General features: G+C 41.5%; 1 protein-coding gene across 1 annotated transcript; it reads right to left on the minus strand.

Annotated features, from left to right (window-relative positions):
* Positions 1-7,300: 7,300 nt before the first annotated feature.
* Positions 7,301-20,602, minus strand: ENC1 (ectodermal-neural cortex 1). The gene is made up of 3 exons (XM_006275341.4): positions 20,399-20,602; positions 13,431-15,243; positions 7,301-10,390 (listed from the first exon to the last, which is right to left on the minus strand). The coding sequence occupies exon 2, from the start codon at positions 15,229-15,231 to the stop codon at positions 13,462-13,464; it is 1,770 nt and encodes a 589-aa protein (XP_006275403.1). The 5' UTR covers positions 15,232-15,243; positions 20,399-20,602; the 3' UTR covers positions 7,301-10,390; positions 13,431-13,461.
* Positions 20,603-25,580: the final 4,978 nt, after the last annotated feature.

The raw sequence follows: 25,580 nt of genomic DNA on the forward strand, positions 1-25,580 counted from the left end.
AGGCTTAGAAATTTCTGAACAATGGCTGAAAGCTTTGGAAATCAGGAGTCATGGGAGCCAGGCTCGCCTTGCTGCTCCGCCACAGGCTCCTGCTGGGTCCTGCTGCCGCTGTCTGCCTGTCATCTTTGACAGGCAGTGAGGGGCAGATAAAAATTAATTTTCTAAAATTTTTAGAGGCCCCGCAGGCTGGATAAAATGGGCTGGTGGCCCGCATCCGGCCCATGGGCCATAGTTTGCCCACCCCTGTATTACTATGTAATGCATGTATTCAACAGGGAACTCACATTTCTGTCACAAAGAAGAAAATTACAGAATTAGAGCTGGCAGTGGGGGATAACTGTAGGTTAGCCAAATGAATGACTTGCTCAAAACTAACTAGGCATGACTAAGAATAAAGATGGAAAAGAACTGGTAGGTTTTGGAACTTAAACTTAGCCAACTCCCAGCTTGATCATGTGGGAATCTAGTTTATCCAGTACCAAAAGAACAGAGAGAGAAATTAACTTTGATTTTTTTTCTTTTAGTTTCTTATCTGTTTATGCCCTATGGTAAAAGAATTAAGGCTGCTTTTCATAGTTTAAAAAAGCTGCTGAAATATCTGGAGGCTAAAGTTCCTCTTTGATGTTATTATTAATATTTATTCATATAATAAATATGTGCGCCTAGGAAACCCAACCAGGACCAAGGCCTCACTGTGCTAGGTACTGTACATAGAGCATGTCTGTATAACATTGCAGCATCCATGCAGTTCATTACAAAATTCATCTATAAGAGCCTTTCCTTTTCCCAACTGCCCAGTGGTTAGAGCAATAGCACAAAATTAATTGCCAGGGGGCTCCCATCCCCCTATGCCATACCTCCTGCAGCAAAGCAAGACTTTTAAGCAGTCTAAGCATTTTCTCTAGGGAACATATTATGTAACTAGTAAAATCCAGTATTTCATGTGGTTAGAGAACTCCATGCTCTAAATCAAACGTTTTAATATTCACTAAAAAAAAGTGATGCATTCATATAAATTGGGATGTTAAAGGCAATTTGTGATGGTGTCAAACCGCAGCCATTTGAATCCTGCTATGATCGAATAAAGCACACTTTATTTTTCTCAGAAGGATTTTTTTCAGATGTTAAAGAGCGGTAGCTAGCTGTGTTAGAAAGTCAGGCAAAAAGCAGAGTAGGATGACACCTTAAAAACTAACAGGTTCAGAAAGGCATATGCTTTTGTAGTAAAACTAAATAGTTTGTAGGTCACTCAGCTGAGTTAAAACATCTTGAAATACTGCACTGGGAAATTATGGACCTTTTTGGCTTTCACACCCATATAGGCTCCAGGCCTATGAAGACACACTGTCAGCTCTACATGCTGTGAGTAATCCTATTGAAATCAGTGGGATCACCCCTGCTGCATACAGTTAAGCCCATGTGTAAAACTTTGTAGGATGTGGGACATATTTAAGATAGGATGAGGGGGAAATGGAATTTTTTCCTCAGCTGGTATTCATTTACAGCACTCAAGAAACGTCAAAAGAATATTTTTAAAATTTCTGAGATCAAAACAAAAATTTGTAGCTTTGCCAAATGAGCTAGCAAGTTGGTCCACCCTGTATCTTTTATTTAAATGTGCCTACTGCAGTGGTTGATTATGTAAGTATTCAATAATCCTGTAGAGCTTACCAAAGGCTTTATAAAATTTATATGTAAAAAAATTTCTACAGTATAATCTGTTAACCACAAATACTACTTTTCCATTCTTGAGACTTTGTAATGGTTTAGAGAAGAAGAATGGGATGAGTCACTCTTACAGGAGTCAGAACAAGCTGTGAGGAATAAGAAAATGTGCTTCATCTTATTAGCAGCCTTATTTGGAGTTGTCTAAAGTTGACCATAGGTCTAGAGTCAGGATCCAAGGCCACCTATAAATTCTCTAGGGTTGTAATCAGATCTTGACCTCTGAAAGCAGGAGAGCCTTGTTTTCAGTAGAAAGGGTTCTGAGAAACCAGACCTTCTCTAATCTGTAGGGAAGGCCTGAATGAAAGCCTTGTTAGAAAAGAGATTAGACTCTAGCAAACTGAACTATTTTCTGGGACTACTCACAGGGGCTTTTGACTGTCTTCCACTGAGACTGCAGGTGGTCCCGGGAACTTCTTTCAGCTTTATCAGAACACACAGGCAGATTGGAATTCCCAGCAGGTACTGGGGAGAGACACTACAGCAAATACTGCTTTGAACCATCTGTCTGCAACTGCTGTCCAATTACATCAGCTGCTTGTTCTTCCTTGTTCCCGATCCCCCATACCGTCCCTGGCAAAGGATGTTAAGTGGCAGCAAAATTGTTTCAGAAAAATCTCCCTAAAACTGTGATTTGAGGAAAGATGCATAATAATGAAGAGCTGGAGGAGAAGGGAGTAATGAGAAACTGGGTGAAACAATGATTTGGCTTCATTTAATTTCAGGGATATAACATTTTATCTACTCTGTTAATAAAAGGTCTTTGTGTTTCTGTCTATGTAAAGTTATTTTTCAAAAATAGTAAATAAAGAATAAACTCATATGTAGCACATTCAATAACTACTTTTTAAGAATGATGTGCAGTGTTTTTTAAGATCTGAAAACACAGCCAGGCTGCTATAGAGACCTTTACTAAAAATATGCATCAAACTGGTCCAGAACATTAGCACAAATACAAGGGACATTTCATCTCAAATAGAGAGGACCTACATCAGCAGTGGTAAGTAATTTTTTAGAATTAACTAAATGCTACTTAACACAACACATCAGGTATTACCTAATGACTGTTATTTTTAGGGTACTGCAAAGTTAACCAGAAAAAGTTATGTGCCAAAGACCCTATTTAAAATTGCTATTGGTTGCAAACCATTTTGAAAGGGGTGATGAAGACATTCTGTTCAGGTAGAATGCATCAAATTTGAACAACATGCAGGCTGACACACTAGTACTCATACCCATGTCCAGAGTCAGAGGTAATGTGTGCAAGTTAGGTCTCAGACTCAAAGGACCTGATTCATACCTGCCTCCATGCAGCACTTGGCAAAAGGTTGCTACAGAGGCATTTTATTCCCCTATTCAAGGCATGCCAGGAGACTTGCCTATGTTGCCCTAATTTTCACCCTGGCCCCTATGGACTGTAAGAGACAAGATAGGGCAAGGAAGTGCTCGGCCCACACCTTTTTGTTCCAGTTTTCACATCAGGGGCAGGTAGGTGTGCAGAGTCAATAGAGCAGCCCACCATATATGGAAGGACCTTATAGCTTTGTTCCATTGTAGCTGTCTCAAAGGAACCACAAAGCAAGATATGAGTTGAGCTTGATCTTCTTTTAACCTCCTTATTCTCACTTATACTCACCAGTGCTTATTGGCGGTCATGACACACCAAGGTTCCCACTGTAGATGTGGGCAGAGGGAGGCCCTCCTTTTCCCTGCACAAGGGAGATATGCCCCCCTCCTGCTTTTGACTCAGTGCATGAAGCCCAGGGGGGTGTCCCTTGCCTGCTGAGAAACACAGGGTCAGGGATGGCACTTACTGTATCCTGCCAGGATATTGAGCCACAGATTTTTTCTTTGAATCAAGGCAACATCATATAACCAATATAAAGTACACAGCATTTACAAAATACCAACTGCCTATCCTCAGCACCATCTAGTATGCAAATGTTAAATAACTTAATAAAAATAATCTGATAACATAAGAAAAGGATTAGCAAGGGGGGTTGCTGAAATTCCAGTTGCTTTTCTTCCTTCACAGCTCCTCAGCTTTTCTGAGATAGAGATTATGGTTGCTAGGGTAACTAAACCAAAAAAAAAAAAAAAAAAGGGAAACTTTGTCTAATTTGGTTTGCTAAGACTTTAAAATCACTGTGGGGCCAGAACCAGAGCATAAATATGATTGACAGATTTGTAATTTACTTAACCAAACTCATTTTAATTAATAATCATGCCTTACATACATTGGGCCTGACTCTGACACTTAACTGTACTGTCTACGACAAATAATACTTTAAAATTCATAGCCTTATTAAAGACACATACAGGACAGATGGCCTTGCGTGCATGCATATATTAAACACTGAGGGAACTCGCATCTTAGACATTTAAAAGAGCACGCCTGTAAATAAAACTGCTGAAATACCTGTGTTCCTGTGCATGTCTTATGCAGATACATGTATCTGTATTTAGTCTTATACAGATTCATACTAGTCCAGATTTTAATTTCTGTTCTAGCCCTGTTGCACCACCAGGCAGTGAGTAGGAGGTGAGAAGGATGGAAATGGAGCATGGTAAAGCTGTGCTATATGATGTCAACTCTCCTGCTATATTATGTCAATTCTCCACTGGTGCAAGATCCCAAAGAAACGTATGCCGGTAGTCTAAATTAGAGCTGCCTCAACTCTGACTCATAATTGGGAATGGCCAAGCTATAACATCTATAACTGCTGTCTAATGACAATTCCACTTATGCTGAATTAGACTAGGGTATGTGTAAATGAATACACAAAAATCCATATTTACTCTTACTCATGTGTGGGTGCATGTGTCTCTCTTTTTCTCTATATATGTATACACACACACGGTACAAAACTTAATTACATCTTACTTTTAAAACACTTGAAAAAGGAAATATATACCTTCACCAGCTTGCACAAAGCTGAGGATCCTTCCTCTTAGACACAGGCATGTATACATCAGGTCCACTTGGTTTAATGCCCCTTATACCTTCCTGGATCTATGTCACAGCTGTTGAACCCATCTATTCCACCCTCATGTTGCCAGTGGATGGGACAAGACATTCCCTTATTATTTATTCAGTGATGTTTTATAGCATTTTATCCCATCCCGCTGTTATCTCAGGCTTCCAACCAGTCAGGTAAGAGCGAAGCCTGCCACTAGTACAGCCCTTCAAGGCCTTCTCCAGTTATCCAGGTGTATGATTGATTCCACAATGGTAAACTAACTACCACTTATCCATGCAGTTAGTATGAATACATCTAGATTTCTGCCATTTATCTATTTTTAATTCATGCCATCCATAAGAGTTCCTCAGTACTAGAATCCCCTCAGCTTTCAGGAGCAGACTGAGGTCAAGTGTTTGGATGGAAGTCCTCCATGGAACAGCTTAATGTCCCTGGAAATGATACCAGTAATTCAATACATGGCAGCTTCCTTAGGGCTGCTGTGCGAACCAAGCTGCTGCTGCTGCTGCCACATTTCCAGGTAAGAGAGAAAACCAAAGCCTAGATTAGAATCAAGTAAATAATATGCATAGAATATTTTTTTCAATTAATTGATATCTTTTCTGCTCAGATGCCTGTGAGAAGACTGCGATTTTCTCCAAACAGTTGAGAACTGGGCACATGGGTATATTGCTTAGTTGTGTTTAGTCCCATAATTCATTAAATTTCGTGTTCCTGACTAGATAAAAGTCTTATTAGCAGAAAGTGGTCATGGCAGTCAACTCAGGCTAGACCTACATTGCACAGTAGGGGTGTGCGAAGCGGGCCCTGTTCGATTCAGATTCGGATCCAGTCCGAATCACGGACAGTGATTCGATTAATTGATTCAGATCACTGTCCCCGATTCAGTTTGGCTGAATCCGAATCTGAAGATTCAATGCCAATTCACAGAATCAGCAATTTGGACATAGACACAGCTTTAAACTTTTTTTCTACAGACCTCGAGGTACCAGTGCGGCTTGTGAACACTGCAATGCTGGGGCACATACAGCATCCCAGAGGAGCGTGGGGGGGCCCTCCACGTACTCAGTGGCAAACCCCCGCACCCCCTCCCCCAGATCAGCAATCAAGCATAGGGGAAGCCCGGATGCACCTGCCAGACCCAGGAGGCACTAATCGCCAAGCCAGGAGGTGCGGGGATGGGGGGGCAGCACACTCCCCAGCAGACCCAGAAGTGGACTAGACATGATTCGAATCAGGGACCAAAGCTTCGCACAGCCCTATTGCACAGTATTGCATGCAGTAGAGATATACTAGCTCCAAATGAACTAGCTTGGTTATGGCTACATTGTACCGCAAAACGGAGTATAGACATGTGCTAAAACCACCTCTCATCTCATGTCTTTCAGATTTATACAACCCTAAAAGAAACTTAAAGGGTGAGAAGTGAAATAATCATTGGAGAAAGAAACCTCCTTCTTCACCCAAAAGCAAGAATTCTTAGGAATTACAATTGAAGAATTATCCCTCTCCACAGTATGACAATGAGGCTCTTGGGACCCCAACCTTTAGCAGATCTGTGCATATAGTTCCTGGAGGGCTTGCATGTACGAATTTCATTGAAAGACTAGCACTTCAGTTTGCACAGACTTTTGTAATCCTTTGCAACCAGAGGCGCTAAACAAAATATTATCAATATTAGTATTATTAGCAGTATTAACATTATTTTTAAAATCTCTGACAAAATGAGACAAATCTAAATTTAAAAATCACCACCGGTTTGCTTTTATATGTATGTAAAATGGTTAGTCACTTTTTAGGCTCAAGGAACCCCTTGGAAAATGGCAGCACTTATATTTCCATAGTCAAAAAAATGAGTGAAAACTGATACAGAAATTTTTCTGTTACAAAGATCAGAGCAAGACCACAACAGGTCAGAATTGTTTAATACTAGATTATTTGAACTCTCCAAATCTTGTGAATCATGTTTGCACATCTAACTGTGCCAACGTCGTTTGGCATCTCGTGGCACCCCTGAAAGGATCGCAATGCAGCCAAGGGTCCTGAATCACCCTGGTTGAGAATCATTGGGGGGGGGGGGGGGAGTGTATACACATACCAGTGATTCTCAACCAGAGTGCTTCAGGACTCTTGGCTGCATTGCAATCCTTTTAGGGATGCCATAAGATGCCAAACAATGTTGAGACAGTTCAGATCTATATGAACATATATAGCCAGCAATTTTTCCCCCCTCGGGGGGGAGGGGGGGCAGGGATTTGACTTGCCTAGCTGTGTTCCAAAGTATTAATCAGGCAATATACTATATACCAGGGCCAAAATAAAAACATGAAGACTTGAATATTTTGTTCTTAAGCAGCATTTCCTGTTCTTTTCAAAACTCTGTTTAAATTTCAAATTTCAATAATAAAATTTATAGTAACAGTGGCATAATGGAAAAAAGCAAACACACTCAGGGTAATTGAAGCAGAAGTTTAAATGCTGACTTGTTGGGTTTTTTTTAAAGACAAAGACACGAACTATATAAAAGGACCAAAATAATTTTGTGGGGGTAGGGTTGCCAGGAGAGGGAAGAGAACTTCAAAAAGAACTGTTAATTGAAGAGAAAATCTCTAATAATTTATTGACCTTCAGTTTCACATTGTGAAAAAGATGAAATTTTACAAAACCTTAAGATGTAGTAGTACACAAAGAGACAGAACATGGACATTTTATTTCACTTGTACAGTTTTCTTTTAGTATGTGAACCACATCTTCAATAGCCAGGCAAGGCATGTTATTCAGCTCTAATCACTCTTATTCAGACAGGTGTCAGGCCTAGAGAAAAGGGTCTGCACAATTATACCCGAAGTGGAAGGCTGTCCTTTGTTATAGGTTTCTACAGCAACCAGCCCACAAAATAAGAAGAACCTTCTTGTCTTATGCCAAGGTTTTTGTGTGCACTCTGCTGTGAATTGCATTTGCTTCAAAGTGTGGGGTGTTTTGCAGGACGAGAATGGTCAAGTAGTAAGCCAGAATTCCCACATCAATTCAAAGAGCAGGAGCCCAGAATATTCCCTGCAGAGCCTGAGGCCCACCCTGACTTCAACTTCCTTCAGCCTACACACAGGAATTAATCGAAGACTTGAAAGGAGACCACAACTTTGAAAACAGCTGCAGAAAATTCAACCCACTTTCGGAAGTTATATGGTGTTACAAAACAGATTTGAAGCTGTACCATATATTTAGCTTGTGACACAAGACAGAACTCTATCCAGTTCAATGAAGAAGACAGCTCCTGGTCCTATAAATCTATATTAAAGTGGTCACACTGGGCTCAGTACTTCACTGCCTTGTAACTTGTTATCGCTAACCCTTATGCAAATTAGATGTAAAACACAGCTATCCTAATTTTACTGTATGTTGCACTCATTCAATTTGTACCTGTGTGAATAACTACAAGGTGAAAGGGTAACTCATGCCTATACAGGGTTGTATTGCTATTGTTTTACACAATCTAGAGGACAGGGATTTTTATTTTTTTTTCAACAGGGCAATCAAATCTAGGGAACTTGTTTAATGAAACTTGGGAGTCCTGATCGCCTCTTATTGGAGCTCACCCTTAAAACGTTTTCCAGTGCCTTGGTCAATTAAGTAGTGTTATTTCTTAGCACTTGGGGAATTATCTAAACCCCTCTTCTATGAAATAAGAGAATAATGAAGTAAAGCAATTCTAAGGCAAAATAGAGGCATTTTAAGGGTGATGATCACTGTAAATGTTTTCAGATGGCAAGCTTTCAAGAATACAATCTCCACACAAAGAAATGCAAACATCAATATTGTAACTAGTTTACTTTTAGCATGCATCCATGCAGCTTTAAAAAAAAAAAGTTTTGTTTTTGTTTTTACTTGTATCAAAGCATACCACAACCACGATGCCAACTTTAACAGTTTTATGTTGGGCTCTACAAACATGGGGGGGGGGGTGGAAATCCAACATTTTTTTCATAATGAAGTCTGAGAAAGAAAGCACCTATAAAACATAAGCATCTGCTATCAAGAAAAGAGTGGGTTTGTACTTGATTCAAGACTCGACTGAGTATATCAAAATTGGTATGATTAAGTTTTGGTTTATCAAGTTCATATTTGACACTTGAGTATCCAAGTATTTGAATACTTACCTAGCTATGTAAAAAAGAAAAAAGAAAAAAAAAAAAAAGAAAGGTGCAGCGGCTTGAGGGTTACTTCAGAACATATTCAAAGGATGAAAATATCAAAATTAACAATTTTACTACACCCTTTAGACCTCTGAAAGCATGCAGCATACAATGTACTTCAATCCACAGAGATGAACCAACCTAATCAGTGCAATGGGTTTTTTTAATAGTACTAATCTATCTTGGTTATTTCTTTATGTCCTTGAATCAGTAAGACTCCACTCGTTCAGGTATATGTGGCCATGGTAAACATTCCATAGTTTCAACCAATAAATAAATAAATAACTTTGGACAATGCCTTTACTGGGGGCTCCATATGCAGAAACTAATCCACAGTATTTTGTATTTAAATCAGGAGGCTGCACAAAAAAGAAAGCTGTAAAAGATTTTGGCTATTCCAGATTAGAAATTCAAAGACATGACCAGGCAAATGAAATGTAGCAGGGACACTATCTACAAGACACACCACATATAACCTGGGGAGTTGGTGGCCTGAGAAAGTGACCTCCATGGCTTCTTCCTTTACTATGCGTGTAATTTAAGATCCTGCCTTGTAATCCTTCCATTTCCGACTGAGGAAGCCATCCCCTCCCCCCTGCCCTACCCCTAACCCCCAACTGTTACTCAACAGTTTCTTTTTTTGTGCAGCAGAGCAAGTCAGAGATCACAAAATGTGCAAAACGTACAACTATTCACAGAAGCCCTTACAACATGAAGACAAACTGCAGGCATTGTTTCAGCATGCAAGCACTGAACAATAAATAGCTACATCTACAACAAGTAACATAACAGGAATGGAACAGTAAAGTCACTGATAAATACAGGGAAGGAAGGGGGAAAATTACAAATAATTTGGGGTTTTCATCACTTGTTCCCCACTGTTACAAAAGTTCACACACACACGCACCAACATACACACACAGATTGTGCTGTTCCTTATCAGATAAAAGGTCACTAACTGCAGATAGGACAATACAATAAACTAATCTAATGGATGCTTCAGGCACCACCTATAAAGAAGCTCATTTCCTATAGCAGAATTCTGCAGCAATACAGATTTATCTTCATACACAGCGACATCTCACTGTTTCAGACCTGGCCTGCAGCTGGTGCTGACACTTCAAACTGTCACAAAGAGAGGTGACAACCATTTCAAAACTTCACACACAAACAGTGGAGTCCATGGAAATTGAGAATTATGTGTTGCACAGTTATGAAAAGTTCTTTTTCCTCTTTAAATGACTGATCAACGTTGGCATTTATCCACAATTGCTAGCATAGGGACCAGGTTACAGGTTTATTCATTCATATTTATACCATGTGCTGATGCAGTGGACATTTTTTCCTCTTATTCCTTCATGTATAGGTCAGATAATTTACAAGGTGCAGATGATTTTCTTCAAACTCAAGAGACACTGAACAATTTTTCTTCATAAAAACCATTTCTCCACAGCTGAGGTTCCAGTTGTCTTCTCCAAATAACAGAGTAAACTGAAAACAGAGAGGGGTGGGGTGGGGAAGGAAAGGCTTAAAGACTTTTGTTGAGATTAATTACACCATAAGGATTTTGTTAGATGTCAAAAGAAAAACAAAGAGCCAGGCTCAACATACAGACTCTGCTGATGGAATTTGGTGTGTCTGTATAATCACCAGCTACTGATAGTAAATAAGCCACCCACACAATTATTTAGGATCAGATTCTGCCTCCCTTATTCACATGGCCCTACTTTTATACAGTGACTCCAATGGAAACTATTCATAGAGTAGTTTTATGTACATATAGTCCTTTTAAATTTTCAAAAAGTTAAGCTGTTTGGGCCAAATCAGTCTTTTTGCTGGATTTTGAAACAATGTTTTTAAGCAAAAAAAAAAAAACAACAGTACAATAGGCTTGAGCTCAAAAACCGAAAAACCCAAACCCCAAAACACAAAGAAAAAAAACCCAACCACTGCATGAAATTTCTCTCTCTCTTATGGAACAACCTCATAGAATAGTGAGCACAACCGGTTTGTTTTAATCATGGGCCAAATCAAACCAGATCAGAGACAAGTAGAAGTGAGCCTGAGGTGAGAGGAAAAGGTAAAGGTAATCTCTCACCAATGCTCTCTCTTGTTCACCATGGAGAACTCTAAATTGAATTCACTCATAGTGTAGAAAGTGAACATATCCATCTACTACTTAAAAAAAAAAAATTTGTGCTTTTCATTATAGCAATTTTTTTTAAATATACATCAGCCTGCTTTCTTTACACATGACAACACATTGTGCTTCACCAAATTCACAATGGATTTCTAAACAATTGATAATTCCATGTAAATGATAGACCTTAGATGATGAGATTTCACTTTTGTATTTCATTCTGAGCCAGTCAGACTCAGACTCATTATTAGTAATGGCTTTTGTTAGCACTGCTGTGATTTAGAGGACAAGTTCTGTTGTCAGAAGCAAAACAAAAAAAACTCCAGTGAAGTTAATCTGAATGTACACATACACACACATATATAAGAGCAGCACATGGCCATATATCATCAGTGCTGCAATGCCTTAAAAAACAGTAGAGCACTCTCACAGGAAACACTTCAGCCTTGGCTTGAAACCTCTTTGCTCTTGTGAATGTAAGACAGACCTGCATCATTATTTCCAACTTTTTTTTTTTTGTAGTTTTTTTATTGCTGATTAGCATCTTGTGGACTTTCTTCAGACTAGCGTGTCATTTTTCCCCTGCCATGTATATAGACATTGAAGCCAAAATAGTGTTTCCTGTCATGAGATGAAGCCTAAAAAAAAAATGCAGACTCTTTAAAAAAGTACAACTAAGCGCCCCAAGCTTGAGAAAAAAACAAAAGCAGACTAAAGTCTTCCTAAGAGCTGTCAGGCTGGGGCCACACAGCACCATGAAAACAGAGGGTAATCAGAAGTAATTTCCTTTCTGTCCCTCCCACCCACTGACAGAACAGCAGGAGTCAGTAAAAATCTACTGGCTGGATGCTCACGCAACACTAGAGGGATTTCAGTTTATGGCTGCATTCCTCCAGTTATCTTCCATGTTAGTAAAGCCAAATTAATGACCTCTAACAGAATATTGCAAAGCAAATGAAAGAGTTTGGTGCCATTATAATGCTGAATGCTATTTTTTGGAATAAACTGCTCTTTGTCTTGTATGCTGTAAGCTTTAGAACAATTAAGTCAATCTTAGAAGAATAAGTCAATATTTTTCTTGGCACAGATCTGAGCCCGGGCATTTGTTACAACTGTTCTGATAACAGCTGAAATAAGTAATAATAGAAACTTGCTGAATGGTCTGGATTTGATGACTTGTTCAGTTTTCCATCTAGCAAGGAAGTTGTCTCTAAAAACCTAACCTTCTATTTGCTCTGTTTTTGAGTTATTGGGAATACGCGCTTAATCTCTAACACCCAGGATATGGCTAGTTACGAGTGTTTGCTAATTTCAGGTAGAATCCAGAACCCTGTATTCACAGGGGAGAGAGAAAGTTAGAAATGCCACAGGTGGTTATTCAACTTATTCTTTAAAGATATATAATTAAAAATATGACACCACTACATTTCCTACTAGATTGCAGCTCAGAGCCGCTCTTCTGCAGGTGCCAAATTTTGCCGTCCTTAGTTTAAGCCAAATTTCAATACTAGTTATGAGGCCAGCACTACAAAACTTACTCAAAACAGAGACATTAATACTTCTAGCTACTCAGGTATTTTAGTGGTTTTTCTAAAGATAAAAAGACAGAGCCATAAAACCATCAAACAAGGTAGGCCAAATTTACACTTGGTTATGAGAAGATTTGTATTGAAGTCCTATTCGGTGTGAGCTCAAACCAATATGCATAACTAGAACAGCTTGAGCCAAGCAATTATTTCAGACAGCAGCATTAACCTTATTGGCACTCTCTCTAGTCAGATGTATAACTAACTTTAATCTGAAAAGAAAACATGCAAGCCAGACCTAACAGATCAGATTCTATCTTGCTTTAAGCAGGTTTATGTCACTAACTTCAAAAGGTGTTTCAGGTAGGTGAATTTAGTCCTTACATGTACATTGATAATAAAGCAGTTGCAACTTTTTAAAAATCACCATCCTTTAATAAACACCTGTGCTTCTCCAGGTCATGATCAAAGGATTAAAAGTGGATATTTGGATACTTATGTGGACTGACCAGTCATGTGTAAATCAGGAAAATATGACCTATCCCTAGTAATAATTAAGATGTGAATTATTAAACTGCATTTTCCAATTAGCATCAGACCTAATGGAAATAACATGTTCAACATCTAAACTGTGTGGCAAGGTGATCCAGTGGAGAGCTTGGTACTGAGAGTCAAAGACCCAGGTTCCATTCTTGACTTTATTACAAACCTGAATATGGCTTTGGAACAGTCATCCCATATTTGAATACCATAGTTGCCCCGACTATAAAACAGGATTAATAGCACTTACCCTCCTTTTAGCATTACAGGTCAAGCTATGCACTAAGTTTTATCATAGGTGTATTCAGATACTATCGTTTCTTACCTGATCATCTTTACTTGCAGCATACACATAATTAGGAGGGGAGATGTTTCCACGTGCTGACAAATGCTGTGGGAATTAATGAGTAGGGCACAGTGGTTATGCTGTTCCACACATCTAGTGTGGGATCATAGCAGTCTAAAGTTTTGCATCTTTGAATCCCAAAGTAGCCTCCAACAACATACAATTTGTTTCCAGATGCTACTGCATGGCAGCTCATTCTCTTAGCTGTCACATCTCCCACCTTGGTCCACTGGTATGTTTCACTGTTGAATTTATAAGCTGAGCATGCAGAGAATTCAGTATCTCCACCCATAATAAAAATCTGGTTGCCCAAAACAGCTGCAGCTGTATAGCGCCAGGGCTGAGGGCAGGTGGCTGGCACTGTCCATCTGTTTTCACACTGATCATAACATTGAACTTTGGGCAGCTTGTCATGGCTAACGCTGGTACCACCAAAAGCAAAAAGCTTAAGTTTTGCACTGACTACAGCTGCATTGCTCACTCCTTCTCGAAGAGGGGCAACCATTGTCCATTTGTTGGTCACAGGGTCATACTGCTCTACTTGCTTTAAGGATACTGAGGGGGAAGCAGGAAGACAACCAGTTGCTGCTGTATGTCCTCCAACAACATATAAACAATGTTTGAGTTCAGCTGAACCATGGCCAAATCTAGCTACCAGCATGGGAGCAGCCTTGGACCACTCCTCATGAAGAGTGTCATATACCCACACATCTTTAGAGACTCCATTTTCTGATCCCCGGCCCCCAGTGATATACACTTTGCAGCCAATAGCGCAAGCACTGAACTCCTTCCGTGGACTTGGAATGTCAGCCTTTGGAATAATCTCCTTTGCCTTTTGGTCCACCAGATATAGCTTATCACACATAAAGGTCTGGCCCCCCAGAAGAAAGAGTGAATGGCCAGTTTTACGAGGTCTGGCACACAGACTGGTAACCACACCATCATTCTGCAAGATCTTTAGCTTGCATCTTATAGATTCTTCTACTAACTCTTTGCTTTTCCTTTGCTTTGTGATAAGCTCTTCCATGGCTACATTCTCCATGAGGTATATGGCTGGCAAGAGAGCCAGTCTCACAGTCTGCAACAGTTCAGGTAGATAACAGTGGCGTTTGTTCAGGTCATAGTTAACCCAGTTCATGGCCGACTCATACACTAGTCTTTCATCTTCAGTTTCTAGTTCTTCACTGGATAGGAGCTGCACAACCATGTCTTTTGGCAGCTGGAGAAAATCTTCACTTTTACTGATGATTTGAAAGTTACTAAGGCACATCCTCCAAGAGAGTTCATAAAGTTTGGTGCACTGATGAGCATCAGACAGCAGCAGCATGCCAAGGCAATTGGTAGGGTGAAGGTTCTTCTCCAAAAACTCTGCACAAGCATCTCGGATATCCTGGAATTCTAACATGTCTCCAGCCTCCAGCAGGGACTCTGCATTCTCTTCGTTGATGATAACTCTAGAGGAGTACGCATAGTCCAGCAGAAGTTCTAAGACTTCTGGGTGAATAGAATTATGGAAATTGACTTCACTAGCCTGGCTCTCTTTAAGTCCTCCACTGAACATTGCTTCAAAGTAACGGCTGCAAGCAGCTAGAACAGCTCTGTGGCATGGGAATGACCTGTTCCCAGCATGAAGAAGCACATCAGTAAAAAGACGCTGTTGGCGCAGAAGGTTCAGGTGAGTAAGGACACTATCAGCATATGACGACTTGTGGAATAAGTATATGTTTATGGAGCCAGTGCTGGCCCTAGATTTACGATTCTCATGCATGCTGACTGACATTTTCTTCCACACCTACAAATAAAAGAAAAATTAAAGAAGATTAAAAGACTCTCATGACAACTGTTTTATAATGCTTTTTTAATTGAAAATTGAATTAAAGGCATCCCTGACAGTGACAGTAAGCAGGGAAAAAATATTCTGAAGTTCATCTTCAGAGTGGCCAAAGAACTACATTTATTTCAGTGTGTATCTATTTTCTTCTGATGACTTTCTTAAAAGGACATTCTCCAAAATTATTGCCCAAGGAGCAGGTTTATCTTGGGAAACCTGATCTCCAACCTTAGTGATGGTACAGTACAAAAGCAAGGAGGGAAAAAAAGAAACCAGAGCTCATTTTCTCACCCCTCCTCATTGCAGACCTGCTGATTCATTATACTTATACAAACACACACATGCAAGCTTGAAACATTCTCCGGCTTTGAATCATAGCAGGAAGAGCTACCAGACAGGATACCTTGTGGAATGTAAAAGAACTGCATGGAAAACAAGACCCAACTAATTCCAATAAGATGCCTTTCTTTGGTAGAAGGATTGTTCTGTAGGCAACAGCAGGGAACAGGATAGGTAAAATAGAAACAGATAACACAACAAAGACTTTTTAATATGACCAAAGCTTTATTAAAATGTTATAGCCAAGACTTACAGAGATCCATGTCTTCCACATCTCCAGCAGCAGCCTGCTATTGGCTGATCTCAAAATTTTACATTGCAGTCTCAGCAGGGTAACTTAATTCTGTGCTGAAAACAATGGAGCACTGCTTTTCTGCAATACCCTAAGTTAGACTCCCAGAGTGCACAGGGTTTTTCAAGGGTGCTGGGAAGGAGGAGAAAAGGGAAGAAGGATGGGGCAGGAGAACATGTTTAAAATATTTGGTGGTGTACCCTTGTTCCCAACCATTTCAAACTCAAGGAACCCTTTTATAGGCCTCCCTTAGAAAGTGTCAACTCTTAGCTTCCACTCATTTCATTTTTTTGAGTGCAGACATATAACAGCAATTCTTCTGTTGTAGTCAATTCAGAAAGACCACAACCATGTCTGAATGTTTTTAACACTATGGATTCCCATTTCAAATTTTGGGGTCTATCTTGTGAATCATGCTTGCACACCTAACAGTGCTAATGTTGCATGGCACCCTGCAGTACCCCTGGTAGAGAATCGTTACTCTAGCTTGGGCTAAGAGAGAAATTCAGCCAAACTGATGATAGATACAGGGATAGGCATGTGGACTATCTTAGAGAGGACCTGTCATGTGGATTTACAGTTTCGTACCTTTCGTGACCAAAAACATCCCTTTCTACATGTGAAGCACAGAGGCTACTGCAATCCATGGATTGTAACATACCCCTCAGAGGAGGGGTTTTATTTTTTACAGTCCCATTTTGTATATTTATTACATTACAATTGCATATATTACATGGCAATTGTATACAGTCAAAGGAGAAAGCAGGGAGGATGCCAGCCTCCCCTAATAGCACTGAAATTCCCTGCACAAAACTGCCCCAACTGTGATTTGGGGCAGGAGATAAAGTAGGTTTTGATATCTGCTGCAAGATACGTGGACTCTGACCACCTGTGGAGGTCTTTATACAGATATTTCTCTCTCTCCTATAGTCTGGAACATTATATTTCTATGCTGCTAATTCATGTTCAGAGAAAGATACAGTCCTGCTCCCACACTTCATTCTTTCCAGAGGAAAAGCTGTAGCTGATTTCCTTAGAGCAGCATCTTAATAAGTAGATTGTGTAGGGGTTTTAGGGGTCTGAATAACTTGAGATGTATGTCACCCTAATTAAAACAAAGAATAAACAGTACCTTTTCACAAAAGCTGTAGTTTTCACAGAATTCATATAATAAAACCCACATTAGAATAAGAAATGCTGTGTGTTTAAACTTTGAGGGGAACAGCAGCATTTAATGATGTTATATTCATGTGGGAAATGACAGGCTTAAACACCCACTCACAGACTGCAACATGGCATATATCCTCTACCATACTTCAGGGAAGCAGTGGTATTACACAGCCACAGACGACAACAAGCATGTGCCTTTCACTTCACAGTCATGAGAGAGAGTTAGTCATGAAGTCAGGCTGAAGGCAGGGCAGAATAGCATCTTAGAAACTAACTCACTCAAGAACGCATAAGCTTTCATAAGCAACAGCCTCCTTTATCGTTATGGTAAAACATGCCAAACAATGCTGTGACCTACTTCCTTTAACTGGGAACATAACTATTATTAGGAAGTTATCAAGGGAGAAGTATGGAAAGTACATAATGTTTGTACTTATCAAATACGATCCAAAGCCTAGTGAAATTAATGGGAGTCTTTCCTGTTACTTCAATAAGGCTTAAAATCAGATCCTCTGTGCTGTGCAATTGCTTGGAAAACATGTTTTGAACAATGCATGTTGAAACAATGATGTGTTCACTGCTGTGCCTTTAAGTATAGCTCTGGACAAGTGCAGAACTCAAGTACGCTTTTAAAATATGTACAACTCACACAGCGTACTTGAATTTCCTTTTAAAGATAATTGCATTACTTGACTACTCAATGTTCGGGTGACATTCAAGCACCCAAAACACCAGGTTTAGACTTAAATTTACCCATTTAGTCAATTGCCAAAAGGAATTATAGTGACCGTATGCCTCAAATTACAGGTCTTTGTAGCTAAAGGACCACAGAGTCATGGATCCAAATATTAGTCCACCAACAGTTTATATGTAGAGGTGGGAAGATCAACTCTCACTTGGCAAGCACCTAGAGGTAAAACCTTACTGGGAATGTAATGAAAGTTTTGATTCAATATACTTTCTGTGTTTGTGCCTGAAAGCTTGCAAAGAACAATTTTTCCAACTATTTAGTTGGTCTAATAAAAAGATATCACATTTACCCAAAGAACCTTGTCTATGATTCAACATACAGCATTCAGTGCGTCTGTCTAGACTGCTCTGGTTCATGTTTGAGTCCCAAGCCTTGAAGAATGCTTCTGCAGGGGTGTAAAAAAAAAAAATCAATGGAAGAAAATGAAGGTATACAGGAACCCCGCAAGCACTCAGAGCATCTTGTGTAACTGGTGGGAAGGGCCAGGTCCTACAAGGATAGATCCCTGATCCCATGTGCATTTCTCATTAAAACCAAATTAATGGGACTCTGCAGCAATTGAAGGTTAGATCTCTGTGGCAAGTTCTTTGTGGCTGGACTACCCCTCTGTGTACTAAAGGAACTACAATTATAGGGTTCAAAATTAAGTGCTTATGGCAGTTGCAATGACAGGTGAAGAAAATTTCAAAAGGCTGCAAATAAAAGAGGTCTGATCCTGTCCACCTCTGTAAGTTGTAGCTGCACAGCATCATTTAGCATAAGGCCAGCATACACGACCCTCTGTCTGAAGCTAGCGGACAGCAGATCATATGCATAGGTGTGACATAGAGGTGGGAAGTGCAGATCACTGCAGGTTGCCAAAGCCTGCCCGCAGCTCTAGTAACAAATGCTGCTATCAGTTGAAAGAATGATACAATCCACCGTGGGGGGAAAAACCCTAAATAAGGAATTTAGAATTTCACCTCATTTCTGCTTTCGAAGTGATATCCTAAAATATAGATCCGGTCTTTCAATGACCAAATGCCATTCCTGGAATATTCTGACCACTGCATTTATTGCAATAAAATTATGATAAAATTGTCTTTACAGAAGAATCTGAGGTACGTTGAGTCACATGCAGAACAGAACAAAGACAAATATCTACTTCTCCTGCATGCTTCATCAAAGATTTTACGTACACTCTACATAAAGGTAGTGCACCTAACCATTAAAAAGCAATGTTTTTGTAAGCAAGTCTGGTTTGCAATTTTTTATGCTGTTTGGACCCAAATATTACAAGAGTATTAAAAGTGGTCAGCCGACTCCTTTGATTTCTTCATTTGTTGATAGATATTATGCAAGCCTCATGTATTTCAGAAGAGGTAATTTACATAGTCACTAAGCAAATGTTCGTCTTGAAAAGAAAAAAAAAAAAAAGAGAGTCAAGTCCCTTCAGGCAAGTTTTCCTTAGAAATAACAACATCTGTATGTACAAGACAAGCAGTCAGTAAACTACAGAATATACACATTTTCCACAGATCAGTAAGAAAGGCTGAACCAAGGGATCTTATCGTTATTAATGATACTACTACTACAAATACCAGCTACCTGTCACGGCAATATCAGATCTGATAGCCTAGGTAACTTAAGATGAAACAATAAACCCCATGCCCTACTTAACAGCTTTGGATTCTGCTGGTCTCAGCTCAGGCAATTAAAAAAACAAATGTTTTCAACTATTTCCACATTAATGATGGGCCAGACAGAATTTCCTCTTTAAACACTGTGATCTCACATCATTTCTCCAAGGTGGATGAACTACCCACGGGTGTACTGCAACTGCTCTCTTTCTGTTGCTAATTCTTCAGTGATGCTGAGGTTATTCAGAGCCAAATCCTGCTCATGCTTACATCCCTCCTAGTTTTGCCCTCATTGCACAGGAGCTGCACAAGGTGAGAATTAGGACATAGTTTCTGTTAAATCTGCCCTTTACAGTTCCCCAACAAGAGATCGAAAGTCAAGGCTAAAGTGACTGTGCAACACCAACACACCGGTGCCCTGAGGTCCGCCGGACATGGTGCCACAGTTATTATCCGGTCTCCTCTCCAATACTGGACCCAAGGAGGGATCTCTCTCTCTCCCTCTCCTTCCAACATGCAGAAGGAAGAGCTTACAAAAAAAAAAAAATCATCAATCAACTAACATGACTTAGGTGATCCCCTCCTCCCTCCCCCAGTCACTAGAGAAGTAGGAAGAAGCCACGTTTCGGGGGCACCTCTAGGGAAACAAGCCGCCGAGGCCAGCCAGTCCCGCAGGTGTGCGGGTCTCGCCAGCAGCCCCGGCTTCCCCTGCTCGAGGGGCGCGATGCTCCGCGCGGGGGATCGCTGGGGCGAGCGCGGAGCAGGCGGCGGCTCAGCTCCGCTCCGCTCCGCTCCGGGGGCGCCCAGAGACACGCGGCCGATGCAGCCAGGCTGCTGCCGCCGCCGCCGCCGCCGCCGGCCCGCTCGCACCTCTGCCCCCTGCGGGCATCCGCACGTCCCCGCCCGGCCCCGGCCCCGGCCCCGCAACAGGTCGGCGCGGATCACCTCTCGGCGGCCTGGCGCGGGTCGCACCCTCCGGGCGCCTCACGGGGCGGCGCGGCTCATAGCAGCGGGCTAGGCTAGGCTGGGCTGCGCTGCGCTGCGCTGGGGAGCGGAGGTGGTGCCGCCGCTGCAGGAGGCGGAGGGAGGGAAGGAGTGAGGGAAGGAGGCGGCTCCGCAGCTCCGGCCGCCTGCTCTGGCCGGGCCGGCGCGGAAAAGGGGAATATGGGCTGCGGGGGCGGGCACGCAGCGAGGCGGAGTGAGGCCGGGGGAGGGGCCGCGGGGCACCCTCCCTCCCCTGCCCAGCTCCCAGCCCGCGTGCTCCGCCCGCCTGTGCCCTGTGTCCCGGCCGCGGCGGCGCTGCGCCGGGTGTCCGGCACGGACGGCGCGAGCCCGGCTGACAGCGCCTGTGGGACGGAGCTTCCCTCGCGGGCCCGAGCGCCGGGGCAGCCCCCGGGGCCGCTGCTGCTGCCCCAGGGCCCCTGCAGGCGGGCGGCTTCCCGGAGCGAGGCCTCTCCCCGCCGCGAGCCGGCGCTGCCTGGTTCAAAGCGGCCGGGGCCGGGCTCGCCTGCGCCGACATCCACGGCGCTTCCCTCGGCGAGGCCCGACTGCAGCCGGGGCGCGCGGGCAGCGGTGCAGCCCCGCGGACCTCGGCCCGACTCCAGTTCTTCCCCAGCGATGAGGGAAAAAAGAAGTTATTAGGGAGACGCGTTATAGAAATGCAGACACACAATAATATGTATAACCACACTAAGCAGCTCACTACGTTTAAAACATAAGCACTGAGGGTGGACTAGATCAGTGCTTCTCAAACAAGCTGATGTGGCGGACCGGCAATTTTTTTTCCAGTGGGCCAGGGACCGGTGCCCGGTTCAGCCGGTGGCAGCAACTGCGTGTAACAGCGCTACACAAATGCGCCACTGGCTGTTTCTTGCTCTTTCCTCACCTCGTGCGACATGACATCGGGTGGAGGGTTGGAAGGTAGGAGCTGTGGCGCTGTAACATACCAGTGTTATGCTTCTGAAAATATATTTCTTTCTTTCCTGGCAACTCACTGCCGAACCGCAACTGGTGGCTCACAGACCGGCACTGGTCCACAGACCACCACTTTGAGAAGCACTGGACTAGACGACCTCCTGAGGTCCCTTCCAGCCCTCCTTTTCTCTGAGTCTATCTGACCTTGCCCAGTCTCCTGTGTCACCCAGCGGCAGAGAGTGGATGCTGAGGGGCAGAATGATGATGACCAGGGTGTTTTTCCTTCTGTTCCTCTAACATGCGCAGCCTCCAGCATTTCTGATCTCCAACGTTCTCATTCAGAGGCTGTATCCCTAACTCCAGTGCTCAGCAGCTACTGGTGCTTGTGCCTCTTTTCTCCCAGAATTTGTCCAGTCCCTTTTTGAATCTATTTAAACTGTCAGCTTCCACAACATGTGGCCATGAGCTCCACAGCTTACCTGCAGGCTGTGTGAAAAAGGACTTCCTTTTGTTAGCTTTACTAGAGACATTCAGTAGCACCGTACAATCTTCCAAACCTAAATAATGGCGATTAAAACAAATCTAAAATAGTTGCAGGAGGAAAAGAGTGAGGCGCATTTATTTTATTACATATGAACCAAGCCTTTAGACTGGGCTAAGTAAGACAGAAGTTCAGACAAACTGATGTGAAATATGGGGATATGATTTTAAGGTCCTTTACAGGAAGCTCATAATTCTACACAGCAGTTTGGGATATTCGTTCTTTCCTCACAATGGGAAAAAATGCCATCTGAAGTTGTTATGATATAAACAGTTCAATAGCTGATTCACTAATACTTGGTTTATTTTTATGAATGTTTCTGGATTCAAAATACCTCAAAGAATGCAGATGTGTGCACAGTCAGCGCACAGTAGAAGCATATCCAGCATGCTAAGAAGCCTACGGGCATGCATAAGCACTTAGAAAATGGTGCAATGGTAAGCAGATGAAAGAGTAATTTGTTACCTAGGTTTTTTTACAAGATCATTGGATTATGAAATTAAGCACCCCAGATGGAGAGATTTTAAGATATTGCACATCTGTACCTAATAAAACAGGTTTAAACCTTGTTCAGGTGTGTGAAACTCATGGGGGATTAGCAGCCTCTTGAAAAGAGTTTTGTAGCACAGAAACCAAGGGCCTGATCTAATGCCGACTGAAGTCAAAAGAAAGTCTCCCATCAACTTCAGTGGGTTTTGGATTGGACCTTAGATTTGTAACCTTGCTGGCACGTGGAACTAAGTAACTTACAAATTTTAGGGAAGTGAGTGATGAGTATGAATTATTTTCCCTGTCTTAATACTGTTCCCATTATTTTTTCCTCCTCCTGCTCCTTCATGCAATCCAACAAAATCTGCACAGATTTAACCATAATCTCAATACCACTGGAACAAATCCCTTTATGAATTTTCCTCAAGAATTACCTGCAAGAAAAGTTGCTCCATATAATTTCACACAACTGCGAAAATGAACCATCATTTACTGTAGTCCCCCACCCTCTTGTCCCATCCCAGCAGATTCATGTAACTGAACAAAACAAACTAGGGATTTGTTTCTGGAAACCTATGCTTATTGCTCACCAGGAGTAATGCCATGCATGTAAAACAGTACTGCTTTTCAAATACCACATCTGGGTCTTGTATGAAACCAGTTGTTGTCTGTACTGGTACAGTACAGTCGCATCATATTCGCATTTAACGTGCGCAAATTCAACTATACGTGGGGTGGGGGGGGTGGGGCTTGAGTGTGCGGCGGCGGCGGGAGGTTTTGGAGGCAGAGGCAGTCACCGCTAGTCAAATCACTATTAGGTAATATGTGATTTGACTATACGCGATTTTCACCTTATGCGCTGAGTTCAGAACCTAGCCCCTGCATAAGATGTGACATGTCTGTATATACATAATACTTAATACAATTTATTTAACTGACCTTGTGTGTTCTTTGCAATATATGTATTTTATTCACCTATTACATCAGCTTGAATACTTCACAGTGTGACTAGAGAAGTGTTACTGTCCGATTTCATAACATGGAAAAATAGGTGAGGTGCTGTTAATTCTTGCCTCCATAAAACGAGGGATGTTTTTAAGCTAACAAGGAGAGTGCTTACAGCACCAAGAAGAAGGGCATTTTGTGCCCAAAAGCTTGTATAACATCTCTCCCAGCTATTGGTCAAATAAAAGATAGTGTCATACAAATCTTGCTACTAACAATGCATGGCAGAAGTATTTGAACATCTCCGGTACTGTGCTCATAGGAATTGCTACTCAGGCCTCAAGCAAAACACGATAGTTCCTGCTTCTCTACATGGGGGTTAAAACCATATTAGTAGAACTTGTTTTAAACAAAGTTTAAAAACAGATATAAAGTAACAAGTAATGAGCCTGACCAGCATGGAGGCAGCATTTAATGACTGAGGCAGCATTTAATAATTTACATATTTCTGAACCGGTTAGTAATGTGGCCTTTTGCCCAGTTTATTCTGGCTAAGCAAACAAATTAAGGAACCACACTTAAACATGTTTCCAGGGAGGCCAGTTTGTGAATGGATCTAGATGTATTCTGATCATAAGAGTACTAGAAAGGTGACCTAACCATGTTTACTGGACTAGTTTCTAGGTAACTGGGAACTTTGAAGGAGCATTGCTAAATATCATAATTTTATCACATACCTGAAGATATTTCTTTAGCTTCTGGAATCCTGTGAATGTGAAACTTAACTTTTGTTGGAAAAAATAGTAAGGAAAGCATGGAAGTATGAGACCCATTGCACATTAGGCTCAAAAATCAGAAGATACATTTTAAAATCCAAATTAATTATATTTTAGTCTCAGGATTTGGGTCTGGCAGTATTGTCTTTGCTTATCCTCAGTTCAAAGCTAGTTTATACACAGAAGTCACACCATTTTAAATTGGTTTACCTTCACAGTTTTGGTTAAATTGGTGACAGCAGTACTATGCTTAATGTTTAGATGCAGTATTGAGCCTATGGTCACTACAGTAAGTAGCAACCTTTGCATTAGGCCTTCACCTACACACAAAAATTTTGCTAGTGTTGACAAAATATCCATCCCTGGCAGTTATGACAGCAAAAAATCCTTCTGATGGTAAAAGTTACTTCAGTCTGGAAGGTGGAATAAGCTAAACATTTTTACTGGTATAAACTGAATCTGTACTAGCAGAATTTAGAAATATCCTAGCACATGTTTTGAGTGCAAACAAGGCATATATGCCTGCAGCACAGGCTGAAATCTCATTCTTAATACTATTAAACAGCTGTGTCTTGGGCTTTTGCCTTGTCAGCCTCTTTTAACAACATTATTTTGTTAGACTGATAAATAAACAGCATGGGGTTAAATGTATTAGTGTAATTTATCTTCATTCCTTCCTAATTTACACTTTGAATTAATTCATTAGAATGATCTAATTAAAACTCTACAACGGTAGTACTGGTGCCACAGGGATATAAGGCCAGGCACACCCCTCAGTGACCCATGCCTGTTTTTCTTACCAATTTACTTTTACCCATTTCTCCAATCTGTCCCTGACACATGGACCAGATTCAATGTAGTTTCATTTGTTACAGTACTTTTTTGTTCAATTGCAGAGATGTTTGGAAGAGAACAAGTGTTACCAATTGTCCATTTAATGGTAAAAGATGGAAGGAATCCTCCTCCCCCCCCCCCCCCCCCCCCCCGGCCCTTTATTTCAAAGCTACATTTTAGTTTTTCTTCAAAGGATTATAATCGGTTACAATTTCCCTTAGATATCCCTCTTGAATAGCTTTGAAATGCAGACTGAAAAAAAGAATCTGCTTCAGATTAAAATCTGAGAGTACAGTGGGACAAATTTGGCTGCTTGCAATGTTGAGAAAACTCCTAAACCCAGAGCGTTGCACCAATTTACTCAAGAGACGTGAAGCCTGAGTCTCTGGTCCTTTGCAGAAGTATAGATTGTCAGTACCACCACTGTTGTCAATGGAGACATACAAGTGTGTTGCTAGTGCAAAGGGCAGATGACAATTTCTATACTAAACTGAATATTATAGCAAAGAGGCAAGTTTGGCTTCTTTCAAATAGGGGCTGCAAATGAGAGAGACAGCAGCAGCAGCAGCATGAACCAAGTGCCTCTGGAACCTGGGCACTGGCACACTGCCCCCTGCACCACGCCACA

The sequence above is a fragment of the Alligator mississippiensis genome, chromosome 3 (genome assembly GCF_030867095.1).
Source record: "Alligator mississippiensis isolate rAllMis1 chromosome 3, rAllMis1, whole genome shotgun sequence".
NCBI lineage: Eukaryota > Metazoa > Chordata > Crocodylia > Alligatoridae > Alligator > Alligator mississippiensis.

What these genes read in the sequence shown, in the direction of transcription:
- ENC1 (XM_006275341.4), bottom strand. Translation starts at nt 15,231, where the DNA reads ATGTCAGTCAGCATGCATGAGAATCGTAAATCTAGGGCCAGCACTGGC.